Source organism: Balaenoptera musculus, chromosome 8 (assembly GCF_009873245.2).
Source record: "Balaenoptera musculus isolate JJ_BM4_2016_0621 chromosome 8, mBalMus1.pri.v3, whole genome shotgun sequence".
Lineage (NCBI taxonomy): Eukaryota > Metazoa > Chordata > Mammalia > Artiodactyla > Balaenopteridae > Balaenoptera > Balaenoptera musculus.
Window position 1 is genome coordinate 95685019 of NC_045792.1, and position 22915 is coordinate 95707933.

General features: G+C 43.3%; 2 protein-coding genes across 12 annotated transcripts in view; one reads left to right on the forward strand and one right to left on the reverse strand.

Moving 5' to 3' along the window:
* Positions 1-11238: 11238 nt before the first annotated feature.
* On the reverse strand, positions 11239-20722 carry HARBI1 (harbinger transposase derived 1). Of its 2 annotated transcripts, none has more exons than XM_036859627.1 (3): positions 20614-20722; positions 18829-19647; positions 11239-12142 (listed from the first exon to the last, which is right to left on the reverse strand). In XM_036859627.1, the coding sequence occupies exons 2-3, from the start codon at positions 19496-19498 to the stop codon at positions 11763-11765; spliced, it is 1050 nt and encodes a 349-aa protein (XP_036715522.1). In that variant the 5' UTR covers positions 19499-19647; positions 20614-20722; the 3' UTR covers positions 11239-11762. The 2 variants fall into 2 exon arrangements, with proteins under 2 accessions (XP_036715522.1, XP_036715523.1); XM_036859628.1 differs by lacking the exon at positions 20614-20722 and adding an exon at positions 19748-19778.
* A 308-nt stretch (positions 20723-21030) lies between these two features.
* ATG13 (autophagy related 13) overlaps positions 21031-22915 on the forward strand; it is a 50064-nt gene continuing 48179 nt past the window's right edge. For 6 of the 10 annotated variants that reach the window (XM_036860735.1, XM_036860739.1, XM_036860740.1 and 3 more), the window contains exon 1: positions 21031-21367. The gene's annotated coding sequence lies outside the window, so the exon portion shown is untranslated. Of the gene's footprint in view, positions 21368-21733; positions 21847-22915 lie in introns of all 10 variants that reach the window. The other 4 variants (XM_036860737.1, XM_036860743.1, XM_036860745.1 and 1 more) reach the window with 2 other exon arrangements.

Consider the following 22915-nt stretch of genomic DNA (forward strand, 5'->3'; position numbering starts at 1 on the left):
ACTACCCCCAAACCGTAGTACAGGTTGTACCATAGCACTTCCGTACAAACAAAAGTTATGACAAGAAACAGAAAGTTCTCTCTGGGTTTATGAGGAACAACTGGAGAAAGAAACGAGCATGACTATGATTCAAGGAACTTAAGGGTATTTTTTTTTGGTAAACCAAACCACTGGGCAAAAAGATTTGCATCCCATTCCAAAATAACTCTATCAGGGCTGAGAAGTATCTTAAAAAAAGAGACCTCAGTGTGCTAACAACAAACTTTTTCTCCAATTCCTTTAAGAGTAAGATAAGTGGGAAGAGTGAGATAAATTGTCAACACAAACTGTCAACATAAACGTTCATGAAGATCCTTGAAGACCATAAATATTTGTTCTGGATTCAGTGTTAATAAGCAGCATAAAGGAGCATGATCAAAAGAATAAAAGTTTCATAAGTATCCTAACACAAGTTGAAAATATTTTGAAAATTATACAGTATAAAACTAAGTTATTACTCTGTTAATAAAAATAACTGATTGTTTTCAAAGTGATATACATAACTAATCTTTTTCAAGTGCTATACATAACTCCTTCTAGGACAAGTTCTAGAAGACATTCGAAGAAGTTCACATCTTTAACAATCCCCAAGAGAAGACAGAATAATTCAGTCACATCCTGAATTTGTAAATTCTGAAAAGAAATGCCAGGAGAGAGCTTGATCTGACTTTGAAAGAACACAAGATTTAACCAAGACAGGTAAGAGTTGAGTGAATTTCTATCACAAAGCAGGGGAGAAGCTGATAAGAAGCTCTACCCCTCCCCACCAGCACAACCACATTTCTTGTCCTCCTCAGTTCAACTTAAACCTCTGCTAATTATTTTCTACAGAAGCATAACAAAATGTTCCTAACATTTCTTCCTGACACTCAGAGCAAATTCCATTTATTATTTGGCATTCATTAGTAGCCACTAAGATACTACACTAACTCTACATTCTATGCAGAACCTATCAATCCCCAGAGAGTAATGTCCCTTCCTTCTCTAAATTTTTTCCTCTGATATAACTTCTCTTCTACCATAAAAACTTTTCCAGAGAACACACATTCTTAGCCTAACTTCCCAATCTAGATTCTCCATAAAGATAGTCTCATGACTCTTCATGAATCCCCTTCTGGGAGCACTAAGGTCCTGGTAACTAGGAAATCACTCATGATCAAGGGCCCTTCATTTAAATCCTGCTGACCTCACCAAAATAATAATAACAATAATAATAAGGAACAATAATCCTTCCAAAACTCATATGAGAAGTCTAAATCTGTTAAAGAACATAGACTTGTATAGTTTCCATCCAAGGACTACAAATTTAGTCTCTTCTCCCTTAAGAAAGCCTATCTCCTACTGATTCTACATACGTATTGTGGAAATACTTATTCAACCTAGAATGACCTCTACATTATTTTTTTCAACAAAGAAATTACACAAATTAGAATCATGACACTGAATCCAATGAAAATAAAATGAGTAAGAACATGTAGTCTCCAAAATTTCCAAGCTGGGAGAGAAAAGGAAAACATAATGGAGTTCCCAGAATGCTTTCAATTTAAATATCTCAATATTTGAATGATTTCTACACACAGGCTTTTTAACTCTAGTATATGCAGTAACTTAGCCACTAATCAAATACAAAACTGGTCCGAAAGAGACTCCTTGGGTTTTATTTGGATTCTTCCTAGAAAGCACTCTCTGAGGATAAATATCTGACTTCAAAATCTTGACCATCCTCTGCAGGACGTTAACCACTTAACACCATAGTTGAAAGACTTCCAAAGAGAAACAGGCTGAGGGGAAGGAGGAGAAATAAGTATCAACCAGAAAGCAAAACAGACAGCAAACAAAATTTTCTATCAAGAAACAAAGCAATTTTTTCTTTCTACCCTCGCTAAAATGATACAGACTTTCAAAAGCAAAACCAGCCAAAGATCGCGTGGTCCCTTTACTTCTGCAATCCCCAGTGACGGACTCTATATTCCTGGGAAGGAAGGATCACAGACAATCAAACGGCAAATCACTATGTGGATAAAATGACTGGTAAAGTTGGGGGGAAAAAAATTGAACTGGGAAACAACAAAAAATGACTTACGGTGCATTTAAAGATCTGTCAGGGCTACGGGGAAAAGTCACGTCCTAGATCAGCCTCAGTTTCCCGACCCAAAAAAGGCGAGAACATGACACTTCGCTCAGAGGAGCCAGAGGGCCCTGTTCCACAAGCCTCCACCTATTCAAAGGCCCCTTCAAAGGCCGGACTCAGCAAGTGTCCCCAGTGCAACTGAGTCATGACACCCGGAACCTTTGGGGGGTGGAGGGAGAGGAAGAGAGGAGAGCCAAAGCGCGCAAAGCTCTATCCGTTCCTGGAAAGCGACTTTCCCCACACACTGGGGGTACCGACACCCGCCCCAGAGCCAACGTCCCCTCCCTACCAAACCACACCGGGCAGCCCCACCATCTCTGCGTCCTTCCGGCTTCTCCCTCAGTTTCCCGCCGCCTCACCGACCGCGCCCCCGAACGCAGCCGGGTAGTTCCTCCTCTGGCCGTGTCTCCGCTGCCGACCCGCCGCCCACCCGCCGGCGCCAAGGTCTTCTCAACCCGGCGGCGGAAGGATGCCGGGCCGGGCCTCCCAGGCTCCTCCCGTGGCCTACCTGAAAGGCGGGAGGGGGCTCAGTTTGCAGCCCAGCGAGTGGACTGAGCCACAGACTAGAAGAGGCAAGGAGGAAGCAAGGGGTCCGCTCTACCGACCAGCGGGAAAAAACAGCCTGAGCGCGGGGCCTCGCGGATAAGTCAGCCTTCCACCCGGCGCCGCCACCACTCGGAAAACATCAAGCAAGAAGACGGCAAAAGATCACCGAAATCACGAACGCCCAGACATCAAAGGAGGAGCGCCCAGGCAATCGTTCAAGGAACTAGAGTCGAGCGTCGAAAAACAGCTTCGCTCCAACTCAACGTCCGGCTCCTGTCCAAGGCATAAATAAACAAACCCAGATCATAAGCCACGGAGTAAGGCAGACTGGGCTTCTGCCATTTTCTGTGTCAGCTGCCGGCTGTCTAAATTGTTTAGAGAACCCAATTTTTCTTGAGAGTGTTGAAGATCAAGTCATAGTATAATAACACGTTATCTAACTATAGTTCAGCGACTACCTTATGGACTCTCAGCACTATCCCAACTGAGCAAATTTGACCTTAGTTTCCTCATGAAACAGTGAGGTGAATGAAAAAGATGATAGATAGATAGATAAATAGATAGATATATAGATAGATAGATAGAGGTATGACAGAGGCACAGAGAGAATGAGAGAATCCAGACTGAGGAACAAAGTGAATAATCTGTATTAAAGCTCCAATTTAGCTCCCATAAGCATAGCAGAGAGAAACTGGAAAATTCAGGGTTCTGTAGTCTGATCTTAAGACAGGAAAAAACAAAAACAAAAATAATACACGTACTGCTTTTCTCTTTTATTTTATTCCAAAGGCCTAGAACCACAGGTGTGCTTCTTAAATAATAACCAAGTCTCTTTCGGTTCTGAACTTAACAAAGTGTGTTGACATTTTTATCATCACAATAGCCTTTTTCTGAAGTCTCTTAGTAGACAGACTAATATGGTCAGCACAAATATGGATTAATATGTTCATCCCAGGCACAATTTAGTAAATCATATAAATCACTACAATATGGGTTACCAACTGTGAGCAATAATAGTTTACCTTACCTCTTTCCTTCAAGGAGGGAGGAGATTTGGAGAGTGAAGGTGTAAAAAGAAAAGATAGTCCCAGCCCTTAAAGAGTATATAATCTAATCAAAGTGAAAGCCCACATTCTTAAAACATTAGCTTTATTTACAATTTATTGTAATTTTTTAAAAATCCTTTAAATTCATGAAAATATTTAAGGAACAACTCATGTATAAAATGCAGGATAAGACCAGCATCCATAATATGAGGACAAAATGCTTTATTGTCTATCACATTTTTTTTTAATAAATTTATTTATTTATTTTTGGCTGCTTTGGGTCTTCATTGCTGTGCATGGGCTTTCTCTAGTTGCAGAGAGTGGGGCTACTCTTCGTCATGGTGCACAGGCTTCTCATTGTGGTGGCTTCTCTTGTTGTGGAGCATGGGCTCTAGGTGCGCAGGCTTCCATAGTTGCAGCACATGGGCTCAGTAGTTGTGGCTCACAGGCTCTAGAGCACAGGCTCAGTAGTTGCGGCACATGGGCTTAGTTGCTCTGTGGTATGTGGCATGTTCCTGGACTAGGGCTTGAACCCATGTCCCCTGCATTGGCAGGCCCATTCTTAACCACTGCACCACCAGGGAAGTCCCTTGTCTATCACTGATTTAGAGGACTTTTCAAATGAGTAAACATTATAGCAACATTTATAAAAGCTTAAAAAGAAAGAATTTAAAAAAAAAAAAAAAAAAAAAAAAGAAAGAATTTAACAATCTGCTTCCAAAACATGAAGTTTTAATTTGTTCATGTTCTCATGAAGTCCTTGAAAATATTCTACATAATTTTTCATTTTATTTTATTTTTATTTATTTAATTTTTTGGCCGTGCTGCGTGGCTTGTGGGATCTTAGTTCCCCACCAGGGATTGAACCCGGGTCACAGCAGTGAAAGCACCACGTCCTAACCACTGCACTGCCAGGGAATTCCTCTACATAATTTTTAAAGTTTAAGCAGAGATACAATAGTGTTATTTTTTTGCATTATATTATTTCCCTATTAAAGTCTTTAATAGTTGTTATTTTAAACAATGGCACAATATTACATTGAGAGGATTTACTGAACATGCTTCCCATTTTGAATATGTATCTTGCTTCCAAACATTTTCTGTGTAATAGGTATTGCAGCTCCTGGAAAGAGGCAGTTATAACCTTATTATTTATGATTAGAATCTACTGCACAGGACTTCCCTGGTGGCACAGTGGTTAAGAATCCACCTGCCAACGCTGGGGACATGGGTTCGAGCCCTGGTCTGGGAAGATCCCACATGCCACAGAGCAACTAAGCCCGTGCACCACAACTACTGAGCCCACACTCTAGAGCCCGCGAGCCACAACTACTGAAGCCCGTGTGCCTAGAGCTCGTGCTCCGCAACAGGGGAAGCCACAGCAATGAGAAGCCCACGCACCACAAAGAGTCGGCCCCACTTGCTGCAACTAGAGAAAGCCCACAGGCAGCAACGAAGACCCAACGGAGCCAAAAATAAATAAATAAAATTATTTATTTATTTAAAAAAAAATAAGCTACTGCACATAAACAAAAAGAGTAAGGAAACAAGGGGCTTCCCTGGTGGCGCAGTGGTTAAGAATCTGCCTGCCAATGCAGGGGACATGGGTTTGAGACCTGGTCCGGGGAGATCCCACATGCCGCGGAGCAACTAAGCCCGTGTGCCACAACTACTGAGCCTGCGCTCTACAGCCCGTGAGCCACAACTATAGAGCCCATGTGCTACAACTACTGACGCCCCTATGCACCTAGAGCCTGTGCTCTGCAACAAGAGAAGCCACCACAATGAGAAGCCCACACACCACAACAAAGAGTAGCCCCCGCTTGCCGCCAACTAGAGAAAGCCCGCGTGCAGCAACAAAGACCCAACGCAGCCAAAAATTAATTAATTAATTTAAAAAAAAAAGAGTAAGGAAACAAGGCAGAGGTTTATTTCTCTGTCATATAAAAGAAATCTAGGGTAAGGTGTGGCCATTCAGCATCAGGGACCAGGCTTCCATCTTGTTGCTGTGACATGTTCAATAAGTGGTTTTTTTGTCTTAGATCCAAGACAGCTGCTCAAGCTCTAGCCATCATGTCTACATTCCAACCAGCAGGAAGCTGAAAGAGGAAAGGCATGTCTCCTAGCCATAAGGACACATCTTGAAAATAGCACAGGACATTTCCACTTACATTCCACTGGCCAGAATTTAGTCACATAGCCACACCTAACTAGGAATTTGTCTTTATCCTGGGAAGCCATGTACCCATGAAAAGTCAGGGGCAAGTGGATTCTAGGAGACGACTAAATAAGCAGTCTGACAAATTCCTAGAGCCAGCTGAGTAGCAGGCAAATAGACTTTGCTTTACTGTTTCCCAGGGCTGAGTTTCTACTTCTAGAATACACGCTTTAGGGAAGCTTCCTTCTTGGGGAGGTTGTGGGGCTTAAGTGTCTAAAGCTACAGCCCTCACTCAAACTTGACCCATACAATGACTTTATTTTGAAACCTTGACTTCAGTGAGGAAAACTAAACAAACTACTTTTGAGGCTATAAGAAGTTTTTGGTTTTTCAAATCTGGAGACATTTATTTTGGGAAAAACACCTGAAGGTTATGCAAATATAAACCTAAAATCAACATCTGAAAACGGAGATGTTTGAGAAACTGAGGCTAGACTGCTCTGTGAAACCATGGAAAAGATGGTTTATTCTGCAGGCAGAGTTGCATCTTTACAGATAAATTTCATTAGAGAAACTGTTTCAAGTGTGACAGTAAACTACTATTTGTTCTTATCAAGTCTATTTGGACAGAAGAGTAGATCACAAAAGATCAGGGGTTGAAACCCTCAAACCTACAGAAATCTTCTCACACTGGAGGAAGACCTGAGAAAAAGAAACCAGGTGGGCAGAAGGAAAGATCATCTTGGGATGTAACACAGAAGCCTACACCTTGGTGTTAAAAACTCAATAACTCATTATTATGTTGATTGTTGATTATTGTATTCTGATAGGATTCTTCTGGAGGAGTCACCTCCCTTGAAGGTAAGAGGATGCTTCCCCTGAAGTACGGTGACCAACTGTCCCAGATTGCTAAGGACTAAAGGGTTTCCCAGGACACAGCACTTTCCGTGCTAAAACTGCGACAATTGAGGGCAAACCGGGAGAGTTAGTCACCCTAAGAATAAATATAGCCACTGTCAATCACGTGGAAAGAATCTGGAAAGACTAAACCAGGGGACTTCCCTGGTGGTGCAGTGCTTAAGAATCCGCCTGCCAATGCAGGGGACACGGGTTTGAGCCCTGGCCTGGGAAGATTCCACATGCCGCGGAGCAACTAAGCCCGTGCACCACAACTACTGAACCTGCGCTCTAGAGCCCGCGTGCCACGGACTACTGAAGCCTGCGCGCCTAGAGCCCATGCTCCACAAGAGAAGCCACCGCAGTGAGAAGCCCGTGCACCACGATGAAGAGTAGCCCCGCTCACCACAACTAGAGAAAGTCTGAACACAGCAACGAAGACCCAAAGCAGCCAAAAATAAAAATATAGAAATAAAGTAATTGATTTTTAAAAAATGACTAAACCAGGAATGAGGATTGGGACTTATTGACCTGGGGGAATTGCCTGTGATAGAGGGTGAAGGGAGGGAAAAGGAGAGAATGGGAGGAGACTGTTCCTTATCTTGCTGTGGGCTCTGAGAAACCTACCACATTGGGTGCTAGGAATCAGGCCTGAACCTAAGATGAGATTCTGTAGCAGTACCATGAGTCATCTTATTACGAAGTCCAGGAAGAGGAGTTAGGCCTTGAGCAGCCAAAATGATGAGCCACTTGTAGGTGTTTTTTTTGTTTTTTTTTTGGGGGGGGCCATGCCAAGCTGCTTGTGGGATCTTAGTTCCCCTGCCAGGGACCAAACCTGCGCCCCCTGCATTGGAAGCATGGAGACTTCTTTTTCTTTTAAATTTATTTATTTTATTTATTTATTTTTAGCTGCGTTGGGTCTTTGTTGCCGAGCGCGGGCTTTCTCTAGTTGCAGCGAGTAGGGCTACTCTTTGCTGCCGTGCACAGGCTTCTCATTGCTGTGGCTTCTCTTGTTGCGGAGCACAGGCTCTAGGCGCGTAGGCTTCAGTAGTTGTGGCGCTCGGGCTTAGTTGCTCTGCAGCATGTGGGATCTTCCCGGGCCAGGGCTCAAACCTGTGACCCCTGCATTGGCAGGCAGATTCTTAACCACTGCGCCACCAGGGAAGTCCCCACTTGTAGGTTTTGCGTTGCAATTCTATTGTTCTTTAGTAGCCTGGTCTCATGGCACTGTGGGATAATGTACACACTTTGGGTTGGACGGTAAAAGTAGAAGCTGTGTAGTGATGTAGGAGCAGCCCAGGGAAGAGGAGAGATCCCAGAACAGCAGGTAACCATTCACAGAACCATAGCAGGCTTTTCCTTCTCTGGAATTATTTATATAGGGTAAATTTCTAGTGGTGGAATTTATCAATGGATTGAAATGTATGAACATTTTAAGACTCTAGAATGGCATGGCAATCAGCCCTTCTATAAAGACAGCTGTATATGTAAGGGTTAGAAAAAGTCTCAACAGACTGAAATTGAATGTTTTGCTGGGCAAACATGGAGACTCCTTTCCAAAAGACTTTTTGAAATTTACCAGCCTGTGATTTCAAGGTCTACTTTTCTTGTTCCTGTTTAATATCAAGAGATCTCATACCTCCTATTTGATTATCACGAAGTAGGGTCTTAGATGGTAGTCACATTAAAAAAAAAAAGCCTGTGAATTTTATGTGGTTAGGTTCCTGGGGTGTCCCCAGCCTTCAACTAGTATTTTTTCTTCCTTCCTGCATTGCCATTTTTACTTAATTCTGAGTCCGTTATCTCTTATATCCACAATTTTGTAAAATCTGGGTGGGATCTAGGGAGCAAAAGGGACCTGAGGATATATGCATGCACAGTGGTTAAAACTCCAATTTCTTATTTTCTTGACCTCTTCTTAACTTCCCTTCCACTGTCAGGGAAATCAACTGTTAAGCTCAGTTCTTGAGTTTCCAGTTTATTATTTCAGGTAGGGATACAATTGTAGTATGTCTATTATCTATCTAGCCTCTATTTTATTCCTCCCTATCTCTTATACTTTTTCATATATGATCCCATTAAAATTGTGTCTTGTTTCTTGGTCCCTAAATTAGATTAACTTGCTATAGCTCCTTTACAGTCCAAGAAAGGAGCTCCGTCTCTGTTTAGTTCATTTTAAACTAAGAATATGTTTATGGTCCCTCTTTTGTATAATTTGGAATTGGTAAACCGCTGATAACCCAATATTGTGGTTTTCCCTTAATACATCCTGGGACTTTTGCTGTCTTGGAACAGCTAAGGGCAAATCTGGAAAACTCCTATGCTGGCCAGATGGAATCATCTACGGGAAGATGAGGCTTATATAAGACAGGTGAAATCCTTGACTTTGTCCCAAAGCTATACCAGGAAGATACTATAAATCCAAAATAAGGACCTCAAGAGAAGACTTCTCAGGCACCTGTAAAAAGCCCCTATAAGCAAACCCTTGGCAATTTGGAAATACAGATCGTGATCCCTCCCCTAGGTCATTCTGAGGAAAGTGTAACTGGACTGAAAAAAAAATCCTGGCCTATAAAAATCCAGGTCGAAAGGAGATTAAAGGAATAGATTTTAACAGTTACTCTGTGGAATTATTAGGAAATAAAATGCTCCCAGGGAAAAACACTTCCAGCCAATGTTCAGTCTGTTCAGCACTTAGAAATTATCTTTGGTGTGCAAGTAATAGGCTTGAAATTGCTAATGAATTCTCCCCCAGACTGTCCCTCCCACTGAGGCTTCATGTCACCATCTAATGAGTTAAGTTGTGAAAACCCCAATTTTCCTTTAATGTGTTTTTTTTTTTTTTTAAGTAGAGGGAAGGATTGATTGATTGATTTATTTATTTTTGGCTGTGTTGGGTCTTCGTTTCGTGGGAGGGCTTTCTCTAGTTGCAGCAAGCGGGGGCCACTCTTCATCGCGGTGCGTGGGCCTTTCACTATCGAGGCCTCTCTTGTTGCGGGGCACAGGCTCCAGACGCGCAGGCTCAGTCGTTGTGGCTCACGGGCCCAGTTGCTCCGCGGCATGTGGGATCCACCCAGACCAGGGCTTGAACCCGTGTCCCGTGCACTGGCAGGCAGACTCTCAACCACTGCGCCACCAGGGAAGCCCTAATGTGGTTTTTGAAAGCTAAAATGCTAGGCACTTTCCAAGATTACACTCCACCTTGCCTCTTAAGATGCATGGGTGGCAGTATGTCTTTCCTCATGCAGTACTCATAATAGAACCAAAACTTTAGAGGGAAAAATACCCATCTCAGGAAACTTGGAAAGACTGTGAGAGTTAAAATATTGCCTTATCAGGGAGACAAAGCAAGCTCGGGTCACAGGTTAAACTTTACAAAGAAAAAAAAACATAACGGGGCACCTCTATTGCATAATGAATAGAACAAAAGTTTCCAGTCACCTCTTCATTGTCCACTCCCATCTCGGCAATATCACTGCACTTGTTAAGCTCAACCTCCTGCCAAATGGACCCACTCCTTACAGAGTAGGATGATGATGGAAAATAGCATTTGGAGTAGAAATAAACAGCAGATAATAATCCATAATTGTTTTTAATCTTGTGGATGAGTCACTTTCAATTAACTTCCAAATTTCTTTTGTCATCAGCTGTTCATTTCTTTACTTTGAAAATCACCAGATTAACACTGCCAAAGGCAGGTAGGAAATGATCCATGAGGACAATTCAGAGGGATCACATGGGTGAATGGCTGAGAAACTGGGAACAAAACAATCCTCAGGAAAGTCTCTGTTTTGTCCCAGCAAAGGCACCAATGTGTGAATCTAATTCACACTTTCATTATTCCAATCAGGTTATTTTTATATCAGTATAATTTTAGAATAAGACTTGGTGGAGGATTATTTATTTCCTGAGAAATTCTGTCCATCACTTCGCACAGAAGATATTCAAGTAGGTCTAACTCCAAAATTCATTTCAAACCAAGAAATTATATTCCTTTTACCTCTCCTTTTTAATACATGTCTTCTGTATCCCCTAAACTTTCTTTCTGAACAAGGAATTTCAAAGCAGAATGGCCAAAAAGACATCCTAACATCATGGTCATAAGAAATGTGATCTATTTAGATGTGGACTGTCTAAACCTGGGTGAATTTCCTTTGCCCATCAATCTATCAGGGTCTTTAGATCCCCTGTAAAGTGTAAGCTTGCTGTTTTGTCTCTATTTGACTTGTCTTCTTGAAGCTGATTGAATTCTTAAACCCATTTAGCCTTTAGCTCCGACTCAGGGTTGGAAGTAAGAGATTGGAGTCCAGATGTTCTCCCTGGGAACTAGGTCCAAGTCACAGCTCAGTTATTACAGACAGAATTAAGATGGAGGTTTTGGACTGTCCCTAACCTCCTCTTAAAAACACAAAGCTGAAAAATCACATTAGTAGCCATTTATTTATGTCAGAAGACCATTTCCCAACTGAAATTTACTCTTCACACTTGCCTCAGATTATGCCTATATAGGTAGTAAAGTAGAAAAGCTAAAATACCATCCAAATCTTTCAGGACAAATATTGTTTTCTTTTGAAATCTCTAGATAACTGAAACAAAGTGTTCTGGCTGTCTAGATGCTATTTTTCCCTTTGCTTTGATTTTGTAAGCACGATATAAATGTCTGCAACCAGGGAACTTTCAAATGAGTGAGTGGTGCTAACCTGGTGTTCAATGGATAGCAGAGAACTGTTGTCTCGGAGGTTTTGGTTTAGTTAATAAACTTGCAAATGAATCGAGATATTCTGGCCTAGCCTCAACCTTTCTAAAACACGCAGATTAAATGTCAGTTTGTGACAAGTGTCCACATGCTCAGTCACGCTAGATGATGGAACTGTGTAGGGGGTGGTGAGAGGGAAAGTTTGTCACAGCTCCTTCTGGAAAGCCTCCCTCCTCCCCACCTTCCACATTAGCTGAAGTGAGTGAGCATCAACTCCTGACGGATACGGTCAGCCTCCAGGTCCAAGGACTCCATGTGCTCGGACTCTTCCTCAGGAGGCTGTTCCACGGGTCCTGTCCCTGGAGAGGACCAGACATCCATCCCATGTTCCAGGGAGATGTTGTGGAGGACACAGCAGGCCAAGATGATGTGGCTGGACTTCTCCGGTGAGTACTGCAGTGCCCCCTTGGATCCATCCAGGCAGCGGAATCGGGAGCAGAGGGTTCGGAAAGTCTTCTCCATCACACTGTGAGTTGCAGAATGGGCCATATTATAGCGATATTCGGCTGGAGTTTCAGGAATGTGAAGTGGGGTCATAAGCCAGGTGCGGAGAAAGAAGGAACTGTCACCTGTGGGGAAGGCCCAAAGACATCACAGATGTTTATAACTGAAATACAAACAAAAAGGAAAATCCAGGAGCCTGTACAGAGAATGGACAAGAAAATGCAACAGCTTCTGGAGCCAAAGCACACCAGGGAAATGAAGAGGGAAATGCTGTGGTAAAGAGCCCACAGCTAGTCACGAGCAGGAAGACTAGAGTGAGTCTTGGCTGAGAATACCCTTGGTTAAAACCAACAGAGAAAAAAGCTGACCCGGCTAAAGAAAGCTAAGTCTGAAAGAATGTAGGACAGAGGTGAAGGCACTGGAGGAAATGAAATTCCTGGATTTTCTTTTTTTGGCCGTGATGCACTGCTTGCGGGATCCTAGTTCCTTGACCAGGGATCAAACCCGGGCTCCCGGCAGTGGAAGCACAGAGTCCCAACCACTGGATCTCCAGGGAATTCCAGGATTTTCTGAATTCAGAGATATTGTTCTTTAATAAAAAGTTAATAGGGATTCCCTGGTGGCGCAGTGGTTAAGAATCCGCCTGCCAATGCAGGGGACAAGGGTTCAAGCCCTGGTCCGGGAAGTTCCCACACGCCACGGAGCAACGAAGCCCGTGCGCCACAACTACTGAGCCTGCACTCTAGAGCCCGCGAGCCACAACTACAGACGCCCACGTGCCTAGAGCCCGTGCTCCGCAACAAGAGAAGCCACCGCAATGAGAAGCCCACGCACCGCAACGAAGAGTAGCCCCCGCTCGCCGCAACTAGAGAAAGCACGCACGAAGCAAGGAAGACCCAACGCAGCCAAAAAAAAAAAAAAAAAAAAAAGTTAATAGAAACTATCACATAGCAAGCCAATCTTCAAAATCTCTAAAGAGCGAGAGTGCAAGAGAGAAAAAGAGAATTCTGCCAGGAGACCTCAAAACACTTATGAGGAAAAATCTCTGACTTTACTATTAAAATGTCAGGTCTGAAAGCACTACCTAGGAATTTCAGAGTATTTCATAGACAATAATCATTCATTCTCCCAGTGCTAAGAAGAATAAGAGAAAATTCCCAGCAGAGATCAGAACTCAGGTGTTCTGCCTTCCTAGATATTACATTCATTAGAACCATGCCTTTGTAATAGAGGAACAGGTAGAATTTCACATTAACAAGGAGAGCATAAATATGATGATGCAAATAGTAATAGGGATAAAGAAATAAAATCAGAAGTCAATTAAAATAATATACACAAGGCATTTCCCTTAAGTGACTTCTTTATGGAATAATCCTGGGAAGTGCTAAAACCAAAACAAAACTGGGGTGCAATGTCCCATTACAATCGTACAATGTTTCTATAATGTTTAATTGTCCTGACTCACTAAATCTGGAAGATGAAATATCTCAGAGGAACAACCCCTTAGAAATTTAAGACAAATAGACCTGAGGAATACCAACTTGTATAGTTGCTGTGTTCCTCACCCACCATCAATTTCAGTAAATAGTTATGGATTGTTCAGAGAGTGCTAGGCACTGTTCCAAACATACAGCACTCCTTTCTTTTAGGAGCTTACATTTCTTTTTTTTCTTTTTTTTTGGCCACACCATGCGGCTTGTGGGATCTTAGTTCCCTGACCAGGGATTGAATCCCGGCCCGTGGTAGTGAAAGAGCCAAGTCTTAACTACTGGGTCGCCAGGGAATTCCCCATGGGTTAACTTTATTTTATTTTATTTTTAAAATTTATTTATTTTTGGCTGCTACTCTTCATTGCGGTGCATGGGCTTCTCACTGCAGTGGCTTCTCTTGTTGCGGAGCACAGGCTCTAGGCATGCGGGCTTCAGTAGTTGTGGCACGCGGGCTCAGTAGTTGTGGTACATGGGCTTAGTTGCTCCGCAGCATGTGGGATCTTCCTGGACCAGGGCTCGAACCTGTGTCCCCTGTGTCGGCAGGCGGATTCTTAACCACTGTGCCACCAGCGAAGTCCCAACTTTATTTTTATTTTTTTATTTTTTTAAAAGGGAAGAGAGATTCCCAAGAGGGTCAATACTGTTTAACCCAAGCCCTTTTTTTTTTTTTAGATTTTTTTTTTAAATTAATTAATTAATTTATTTTTATTTTTATTTTTGGCTGTGTTGGGTCTTCGTTTCTGTGCGAGGGCCTCCTCCAGTTGCGGTGAGTGGGGACCACTCTTCATCGCGGTGCGCGGGCCTCTCAGTGCTGCGGCCTCCTTGTTGCGGAGCACAAGCTCCAGACACGCAGGCTCAGCAGTTGTGGCTCACGGGCCCAGTCGCTCTGCGGCATGTGGGATCCTCCCAGACCAGGGCTCGAACCCGTGTCCCCTGCATCGCCAGGCAGACTCTCAACCACTGCGCCACCAGGGAAGCCCCCAACTTTATTTTAAATGCAATTTTTTAAATTTAAAAAATTACTGAGATATTGACATATAACATTGTATTAGTTTTAGGTATACTGGATTAACTTTAAATATCTGAGATGGCTCACAAAATTTTCAAATTGTATATTTAGCTGACTTTTTTCCTCCTAAGTACAACCTATTTTAATTGAACTCATCCCTACTAAATACTGAATTTTAGAAACTGATGTTGTAAATAATAATGAAAATAATATCTATGACTTGTCCAATCCCAACTCCATTAGGCAGATACTATTGAACTCATTTTACAAATGAGAAAATAAAAATAAACGTCAGCCATCCTTTGATATGTTAGGCACAGGAAGAGGAAGGAGCTAGTCACTACATACTAATAATGTCAGACTCAAAGTCATTAAAACAATGGTATAATGCTGTAAAAGAGAATAAGAAAAACATTTAAGATGAATACCAAAACAAAGAGATACTAGATATTTGTTAAACGTCTCTTAAGAAACAGTATGAGCCTTAATTGGGAAGACATACTAGACAAGCTAGTTAATGTAGACCTCTTATAAAATGCTCCATCATCATTAACTGGTTATAATCCAAGCACCACTGGAAGACAGACACTCAGGAGGGGATTAGGATCAGAATTCCTAAACAGACTACAATTGCTTACATGATCAGTCATCCAAGAGACATTCTGGCAGATCTTACCCAAAGCTGCTTAACAAGACTAGCCCAAGAGCTGAAGAAATAACTCAGGCTGAATTGTTTGTAGGAGCGGGTACATCTAGAGAAGAGGAATTAGGTGATGCCCTCTGAAGGGGCATACGAGAATGAGGACATGAAGGGATGACAACCAAGATGAAAATATGCTAAACAAACAAACCAAAAAAATCAAGGGGGAATCACAGCTAGTTCTAGGTTTGGCAAATCTAGTACCATGCCACAAATCTGATGGTGTTCTTAAGATACAATCAACCATCTTCTTTTTTTTTTTTTTGCTGCGTTGGATTTTCGTTGCTGCGCGCAGGCTTTCTCTATTTGTGGCCAGCAGGAGCTACTCTTCGTTGCGGTGCGCAGGCTTCCCATTGCGGTGGCTCCTCTTTGCGGAGCACGGGCTCTAGGCGTGCAGGCTTCAGTAGTTGCAGCATGCAGGCTCCGTAGTTGTGGCTCATGGGCTCTAGAGCGCAGGCTCAGTAGTTGTGGTGCTCAGGCTTAGTTGCTCTGCGGCATGTGGGATCTTCCTGGACCAGGGCTCGAACCTGTGTCCCCTGCATTGGCAGGCAGATTCTTAACCATTGCGCCACCAGGGAAGTCCCACAATCAACCATCTTATCTCCCTCTCTCTTTTAACATCTTGTCATTCCTTATAATCCTGCCAGTCTTCCCTACACGTCCAGACCAGTGTTTTCCAAACATCTATTCATTACAAATTATCTAGGGCATGTGTTAAAAATGATGTCTTCTTTTCTTGAAGATTCTCATTCCTGAAGTTTGAAGTGGGGCCCAGAAGTGTACATCTTAAGTAAATTTCCCAGATAACTCTTTTGATCTGGAAAATTTGTGAAACACTATACTAGTTAAGGGGTCTTCAAACTAGTTTGCCTGTTACGGCTCATGGAGGAATTCCAAGGGGTCTTCAAACTAGTTTGCCTATTACGGCTCATGGAGGATTTCCAAGGGGTCTGTGTTAGAACTGATAGTACTAACGGAGTCGATTTCCACATCATCAACTTCTGTGGGTATACTTTCCCAGCATCATTAGTGCCTAGCGTGTGGCCTGGTACCAAAACTGGCCTTAGTAAACATTTGTTAAATGTTGTTGCAATATCCATCTCTTCCACTTCCACTATTTCTGTAAAGAGGGCAATCAGAAAAATAAATAAAAATTTGTCCAAATTTTTACTTATTTTCAACTATGTCCTGTAAACAACTAACAAGCTACTTTAAAGTCATAATTCCAACTGAATCTGGGGTCCCAAGGTGTGAAGGAAAAGAAAATCAGTAATTCATACATGACCTTGAAGTCCTAACAAAAGGATCATTTGCCAAATAGAGTAACTCCTCATATGATCCAGTTTAAAACATAAACACAAATGACACAGATGTTCTGTGGTTAATTTCCTCTTCTGTGAAAATGTTGATATTAGTGTTTAACTCCTTAAGAGTTTTTATAAGGATTAAGTGAGATAATCCAATGCAAAGTGCTTACAAGATTGCCTGACAAATTCTAAGTGCTCAATCATTTTTAGCTGGCTTTATTTATTTATTTTTAAATGAGAAACAATGTGTTTTAAATTTATTTATTTATTGGCTGCATTGGATCTTTGTTGCTGTGCACGAGCTCTCTCTAGTTGCGGCGAGTGGGGGCTACTCTTCATTGCGGTGCGTGGGCTTCTCATTGCAGTGGCTTCTCTTGTTGTGGAGCACGGGCTCTAGGCGCGTGGGCTTTAGTAGTTGCGGCATGCGGGCTCGGTAGTTGTGGCTCGCGGGCTCTAGAGTGCAGGGTCAGTAGTTGTGGCGCACGGGTTTTGTTGCTCCGCGGCATGTGGGATCTTCCTGGACCAAGGCTTGAACCCATGTCCCCTGCATTGGCAGGCGGATTCTTAACCACTGCGCCACCAGGGAAGTCCCCTTAGCTGGCTTTAGAGTTAGGGTACCAAAGTGATTTTGCAAGAAATCAGCTTGGAACCCAGGTACTTCCCCAGCTGTGGAAGAAGTAGTTGGATGAGACACTTGCAAACAGTCTTCCCTTCACTTCTTGGTGGGAGTTGTATGAAAATGGAATTTGAAAGTTCAGAGTAGGCAAAAGGTGGGATTAAGACAAAGGCCCAGTAGGGTAACGAGAAGGTGGGGCACTGACAACAGTGTGTAGAAGCAACAACTGAAGAAAATCAGTTAAGTTCCAAGATGTTACCCATGGTACCCTGGCAGCTCTAAACCAATCAGTGTGACAGCAGTCTCTTCTCCTCACTTGGAACAGTGGGCGGGGGTGGGAGGGTTCTTTTTTTTTTGGCTGCCCAGTGTGGCATGTGGGATCTTAGTTCCCTGACTAGGGATCAAATCTGTGCCCCCTGCAGTGGAAGCGTGCAGTCTTAACCACTGGACCGCCAGGGAAGTCCCAAGGGGAGGTTTTTCTTTAACTGCCAGTCAGCACATTAAAGAGAAAAATTCCTGAGTGTTTATTACATGTAAAACACTGTGTTATGAGCATGTGCAGTGCAGACATGATTAGTGGCCTTAAAGAGAGGTCTTCCAATCCTTAATGTGCCTTCATCTCCCACATAACACGTTGTGTACAAGATAACCCTTGTCCTGTTGCTCACATAGAATGGTGCTTTAAAAAAAAAAAAAAGAAAACAAAAAAGAAAGCTGCCAGGCTCAAGGGTTTTATCACTGTTAACTAACTGTATTCCTCCCAGCTCTACAGTCACATCAGTTTGCACTGCTCAGTACTGAATAGGTTCTTGTCCTACTCAGATCATTAAGCCAGGCTTTCCAAGGGCACTCAGGCAAACAGATCTATGAAGTGAGTTTCCATAAGAACTGTATAAACGCACTGTCTACTATCATTTTCATATAGATATCACGGTGACAATCACCAATGGCAAAAATAATACATTTGCACAATACTTTAGAGTGAACTTTCATATATATTCCCTAATCCTAACAATAGGTATTACTGCCATTGGCATTATTTTCACCATTTTACAGATGATAAAAATTAAGGCTCAATTGTATGGATGTACTATATTTAACCAGATCTGCATTGATAAGTATCTTGGCTATATTTAAGGGGAATGCTTTTGTAGGGTTGTTGTTGCTATTGTTGTTTGTGAGTACAAAACACTGCTGCGATGCAAATGCCTGTAATTCTGTTTTACATATTTCTGAACATGTACCTCCAAGAAGAGCTGGGTCAAATTGTATGTTTTTAAATGTTAACAAGTGTCCTTTAAATGTTGATTTAAAAATATTAAGGCTGGGGATTTCCCTGGTGGTCCAGTGGTTAAGACTTTACCTTCTAATGCAGAGGGTGTGGGTTACATCCCTGGTCAGGGAGCTAAGATCTCACATGCCTCGAGGCCAAAAACCCAAAACATGAAACAGAGGCAATACTGTAACAAATTCAATAAAGACTTAAAAACAAAAAACAAAAAACATTACTTCTGTTTCAGTTCTGCTAAAAAAAAAAAAAAATTAAGGCTAAGAGAGTTCTCATCTGAGGTTGTGTTTAAAACAGAACAGGACTGAGTCTCAGGTCTATAGACCCCTGTATTTCATTCTACTCTGCCCAAACTTTTTTCTATAGTTACAAAAATGAAGCATTTACACCTGCAGACTTACCAAGCAGCCAGCTCTCTTTGTGCATCCCAGCTTCAAACTGACTGCTGAGAGAAGACTGCTGTAGCACAGCACAGTCCTGGAGGCTCCCCGGCCAGTTTGTCTCCACAGTCATCAGTGCCCCTCTGATGTCACACACCATGAGGCAGTTTAAAGAATGAAGACCTTTGCGGTTCACATAGGAAAGGTCTTCAGCATTTGGTGCCTTGATTGCCACATGGATACAGTCAACCACCCCTATGACCCCTGGCATCCCTGCCAACCCATAGAATTCATCCTTCAGAGCCTGCACGGAGGCTTCATCAGCAGGAAAGCGGATGAACTGTGAAGCTCTCTCCACAAGCGCTTCGGTGACATTGGCAACACATCGACTCATAGATGCCTGACTGATTCCAATAGCATCTCCCATCCGAGTCTGGAAAGAACCTGAGGTATAGAAGCCCAGTGCTGCAAGGATCTGTGTCTCTGGGCTAATAGCCCTGGATCTCTGAGTAGGTCTAGAAAGACTCGCCCCCAAGAGCTCCACCAAGTAATAAATGAACTGTCGAGGAAACCCATACATGGACATCAAGTATTCATCTGTCACATCATCCAGCTTAAAGCGGTCCAATGTCCGGTGACCTCGGCCATATAGCAAGAGATCACAGTCAAGTACTGTTATTGGTATAGCCATGGTACATGTAATTGTTGTCTCTCCTTCCCTCTGCTACTTTTCCTGAACTCTTCCCACTGAAGATGTTGGTGCAAGAAGGTATTTAAGGAAGTGTCAGAATTCAACAGCTAACCATCATTTAAATGGCTCTGGCATTTATAATCTTCTCTCTGTAAAGGTTAAAGAAAAAAACAAAAAACATTAGAAACCTACCAAAGACTTTAAAGTGATTCAGGGGCTTCCCTGGTGGTCCAGTGGTTAAGACTTCACCTTCCAAGGCAGGGGGTGCGGGTTTGATCCCTGGTGGAGGAGCTAAGATCCGACACGCCTTGCGGCCAAAAAACCAAAAACATTAAAAAAAAAAACAAAAAAAACCCCAGAAGCAGTATTGTAACAAATTCAATAAAAACCTTAAAAGTCATCCACATCAAAAAAAAAAAAAAAGTGATTCAAAGGCTACAACAGATCCTTTTCTCAAATTTCCATTTTGTTCAAAAGGTGCTATAACTGTAACTCGGGTTTTCTCCACTAACTCATGGCTGCACAACAGGCTTGCTTCGGTTTGAAGGAGAATGGGAGCTGAATTTTGGTGGCTCATTTAATGCCTGGCATTTGACCTGGGAAGAACAAAAGATTAATGGAGGTGATGGCATAATTATCCACAAAGTAAAAGAGGTCTGCTCCTAACTATACAGGCCACGAAGCAGCTGACGTAAGTCATAGCTACCCAGGACAGGGATTAGTCACGGCAGGATTCATTACCCAAAGCCCTCTGGCTCCACCTGATAAGTAAGTGGTAAGAGACGGAGGCGGGGAGGGGGCGGAGTGTCGTTGTTCAAACTAGTCTAACAAGGGAAGAAGGGGCAAAAAACCGCCCACGACCCAGGCTGGTAGACGGAGATTCTGTGTTGTAACAAAAGCCTTTCCCCTCACCCCAAGAAATCCAAATCGTGAGGCTGAGGGCTAGGAAGTAGGGAAGACCAGACGGGTTGGAAGGAAGGCGCAAAAGAAGAGGCTGGGAGAGCTAGGGCTGAGAGGACACTCCACCTCTAAGGCTTTTAAAAAGATGTCTTAGAAATGGATACGGAAGTGTGATTGCCCCGACCACTCAAAGTCAGCCGAGGCCGCTCACCCACCTCTCGGCGGCTGCCAGGTTACCAGCCGCACTTCCCACCCAACCAGCCGGGTCCGGCCCTCCTCCGGAACCGGCGGCCGAGCACAAGCCGCCACGGGGCTCTGTGTAGGCACCGCCCTCCCGCGTCACCGCCCACCCCAAGCCGCGTCCTTACTGCAGCTGCCGCCGCGACCTGCGATTCGCCGGTGCACATTCCACACACGGCCCAAAGGTTCACGCTCTTTCAAAGACCGCCTCTTTACGTCTTTGTTTTCTGAGACGCTTGAAGAGATTGGTGAATCAGACTTACATGGTAAGGAAACCAGTTTTTATGGGAACGTCAAAGAGGAAAGAGATTAAGTAGGTCATCCATAGTGTGCCGAAAGTGCGGCTGAGGTTAGATAGCTGTATTTCCCCCATAGCCCTCTTCCTCCCCCCCCGCCGTCACCGAAGCGGATGAAAACAAACAGTGACGATGGCGGCGCCGGGAAGCGACCGGCTGCTGGGCTGAAGGCAGGAGTGATCACTTGAGCTGTGAGGGAAGCCCTGAAGAGCGTCTGTAGACGTGAGTGCGACAACTCGCGCAGTCTTGGGAACGAAACTCCCGGGGCCTGCGAGCCACGAGGCTCCTGAGGCGAGAGGTATTATCTGCGACCCGTGCTGTCAGTGCAGCTCCGGAGCGCGGAGCTCTCAGCCAGGAGGCGCAACTGGCCGGCCCCAGGCCCCGGCCTCCGTAATGAGAGCCCCGAGCCACTCTCTGTGTTGCAGCTTCACAGGTACTAACTTTAGGGGGGATACCCCCGGATCTCTCAGCGCCCCCGGGTGGGAGGCTGTGGACCTGCGGCCTGCGGCCTGTCGGGTACGTCCTGGCGAAGCCGAAGCCTACTAGCTGTAGGTCAGTCCCCTAAGCTTTCTTTGGGAAGTCGGGTTACTGTAGGCTTCATTGGCCCTTGATCATTCCCAGTCCTTACAGAGATCCCCAGAGCTTTCGACTCTGCTTTCTCAGCTCTTTGGGTTAAGTCGTAAGGCTTTTTGGAAGGAATTTGTGGGCCCATAACTCTGTGGTTGGGTACCAGTATGAATGAGATAGGTTTTCATTCAATCAAGATTTGTTGAGTGCCAAATATGTACTCCGCGTGTAGGTGAGGGTGACTGTTGACTAGTGAAAAAAGGGACCCAAGGTTCACGACTCTCTTACTGGCAGTGGAATGACCTGTGGAAACCTGCGATCCATTCTCATTAAGTAAATCTCTGGGTAAGTGGCTAAGCACCTTCTTGGATTCATCACTAACTCATCTCAGTTTTCACTTTCTCAATCAGTTATTTACCAAGTTTTTCTGGTCAATTCAGTATAGCGTTTCACTTTTAGTATTCCTTCCTCTCTGGCCATCCCACAGCCAGAGAGAGAGGGGTGGAGGGCGGGGGAATGGATGTGAATGAACGAATATTTAAAGAACAAAAGTGCCTATTTTTTCATTACACTTACTTTAAAAGTCATCTCCTAAGGTGGAAGAATTTATTGAACACCTTCAATGGGAGATGTGCAATAATAAGAAACAACAGATCCTTTCTTTACACTAAATTAACTCCAGGTTATTGTGTATTGTTTTATGTGTTAGTCCTTTCATGTGTGGATATCGTGGCTCCAATTAAATTATACGTTTTCGATTGTTTCTTTCAACTCCATTTTTCAGCCGAACAGAAGTCTTGTAAGTGCTTGTGGAAGGGAATCCTGAGTTAATATTTTTCATACCCAGGGGATGATGAATAAGTGATGAAGCAAATGTCATATATATTGATCTGTATAGTAAAATGCATGTAGTTAATTCTCTCACTGTTTTCAAATTGTACCCCTTTGGGTTGGAAGTTAAGACGGCTATGGCAACTTCTGAGATTTACATTTCATAAAAATTGCTATTTCTTTACTTACACCTAACAGTTCTTATTATTTGTAATTTTTTTCCCCTCAAGTGGTTATTAGGATCTGCAAAAACTGCAGGTCTTCAGCTACTAAATACTCCAAATTATATTGTTTTATTTAAGGACTAAGAATCAGCTGGACACAATTCAGTCCTACCATATACGCGTACTGGAATTGTACTACTGTATGGAGGTGGGGGCAAGAAATCTCTTTTTTTTCATTGTCTTTCCTGCTTGCATCCACCCAGGTGCATCAGCTTATGACCTCCATGACTCAGAGCAGGGTGTCCATAGCCTAAATGCAAAAAGAAGCCTAAGACATTAACATTGAGCTTCCAAAGACATGAGCCCTACTACATGAGTGAGTTTTCAAAGATAATTTTGACTAATCAGAAAGTGCAACC

What these genes read in the sequence shown, in the direction of transcription:
- HARBI1 (XM_036859627.1), bottom strand. Translation starts at nt 19,498, where the DNA reads ATGGCTATACCAATAACAGTACTTGACTGTGATCTCTTGCTATATGGC. An exon ending in CAAAGAGAGCTGGCTGCTTG is followed by an intron (nt 12,143 to 18,828) that starts GTAAGTCTGCAG and finishes CCTTCCCCACAG; the next exon opens with GTGACAGTTCCTTCTTTCTC.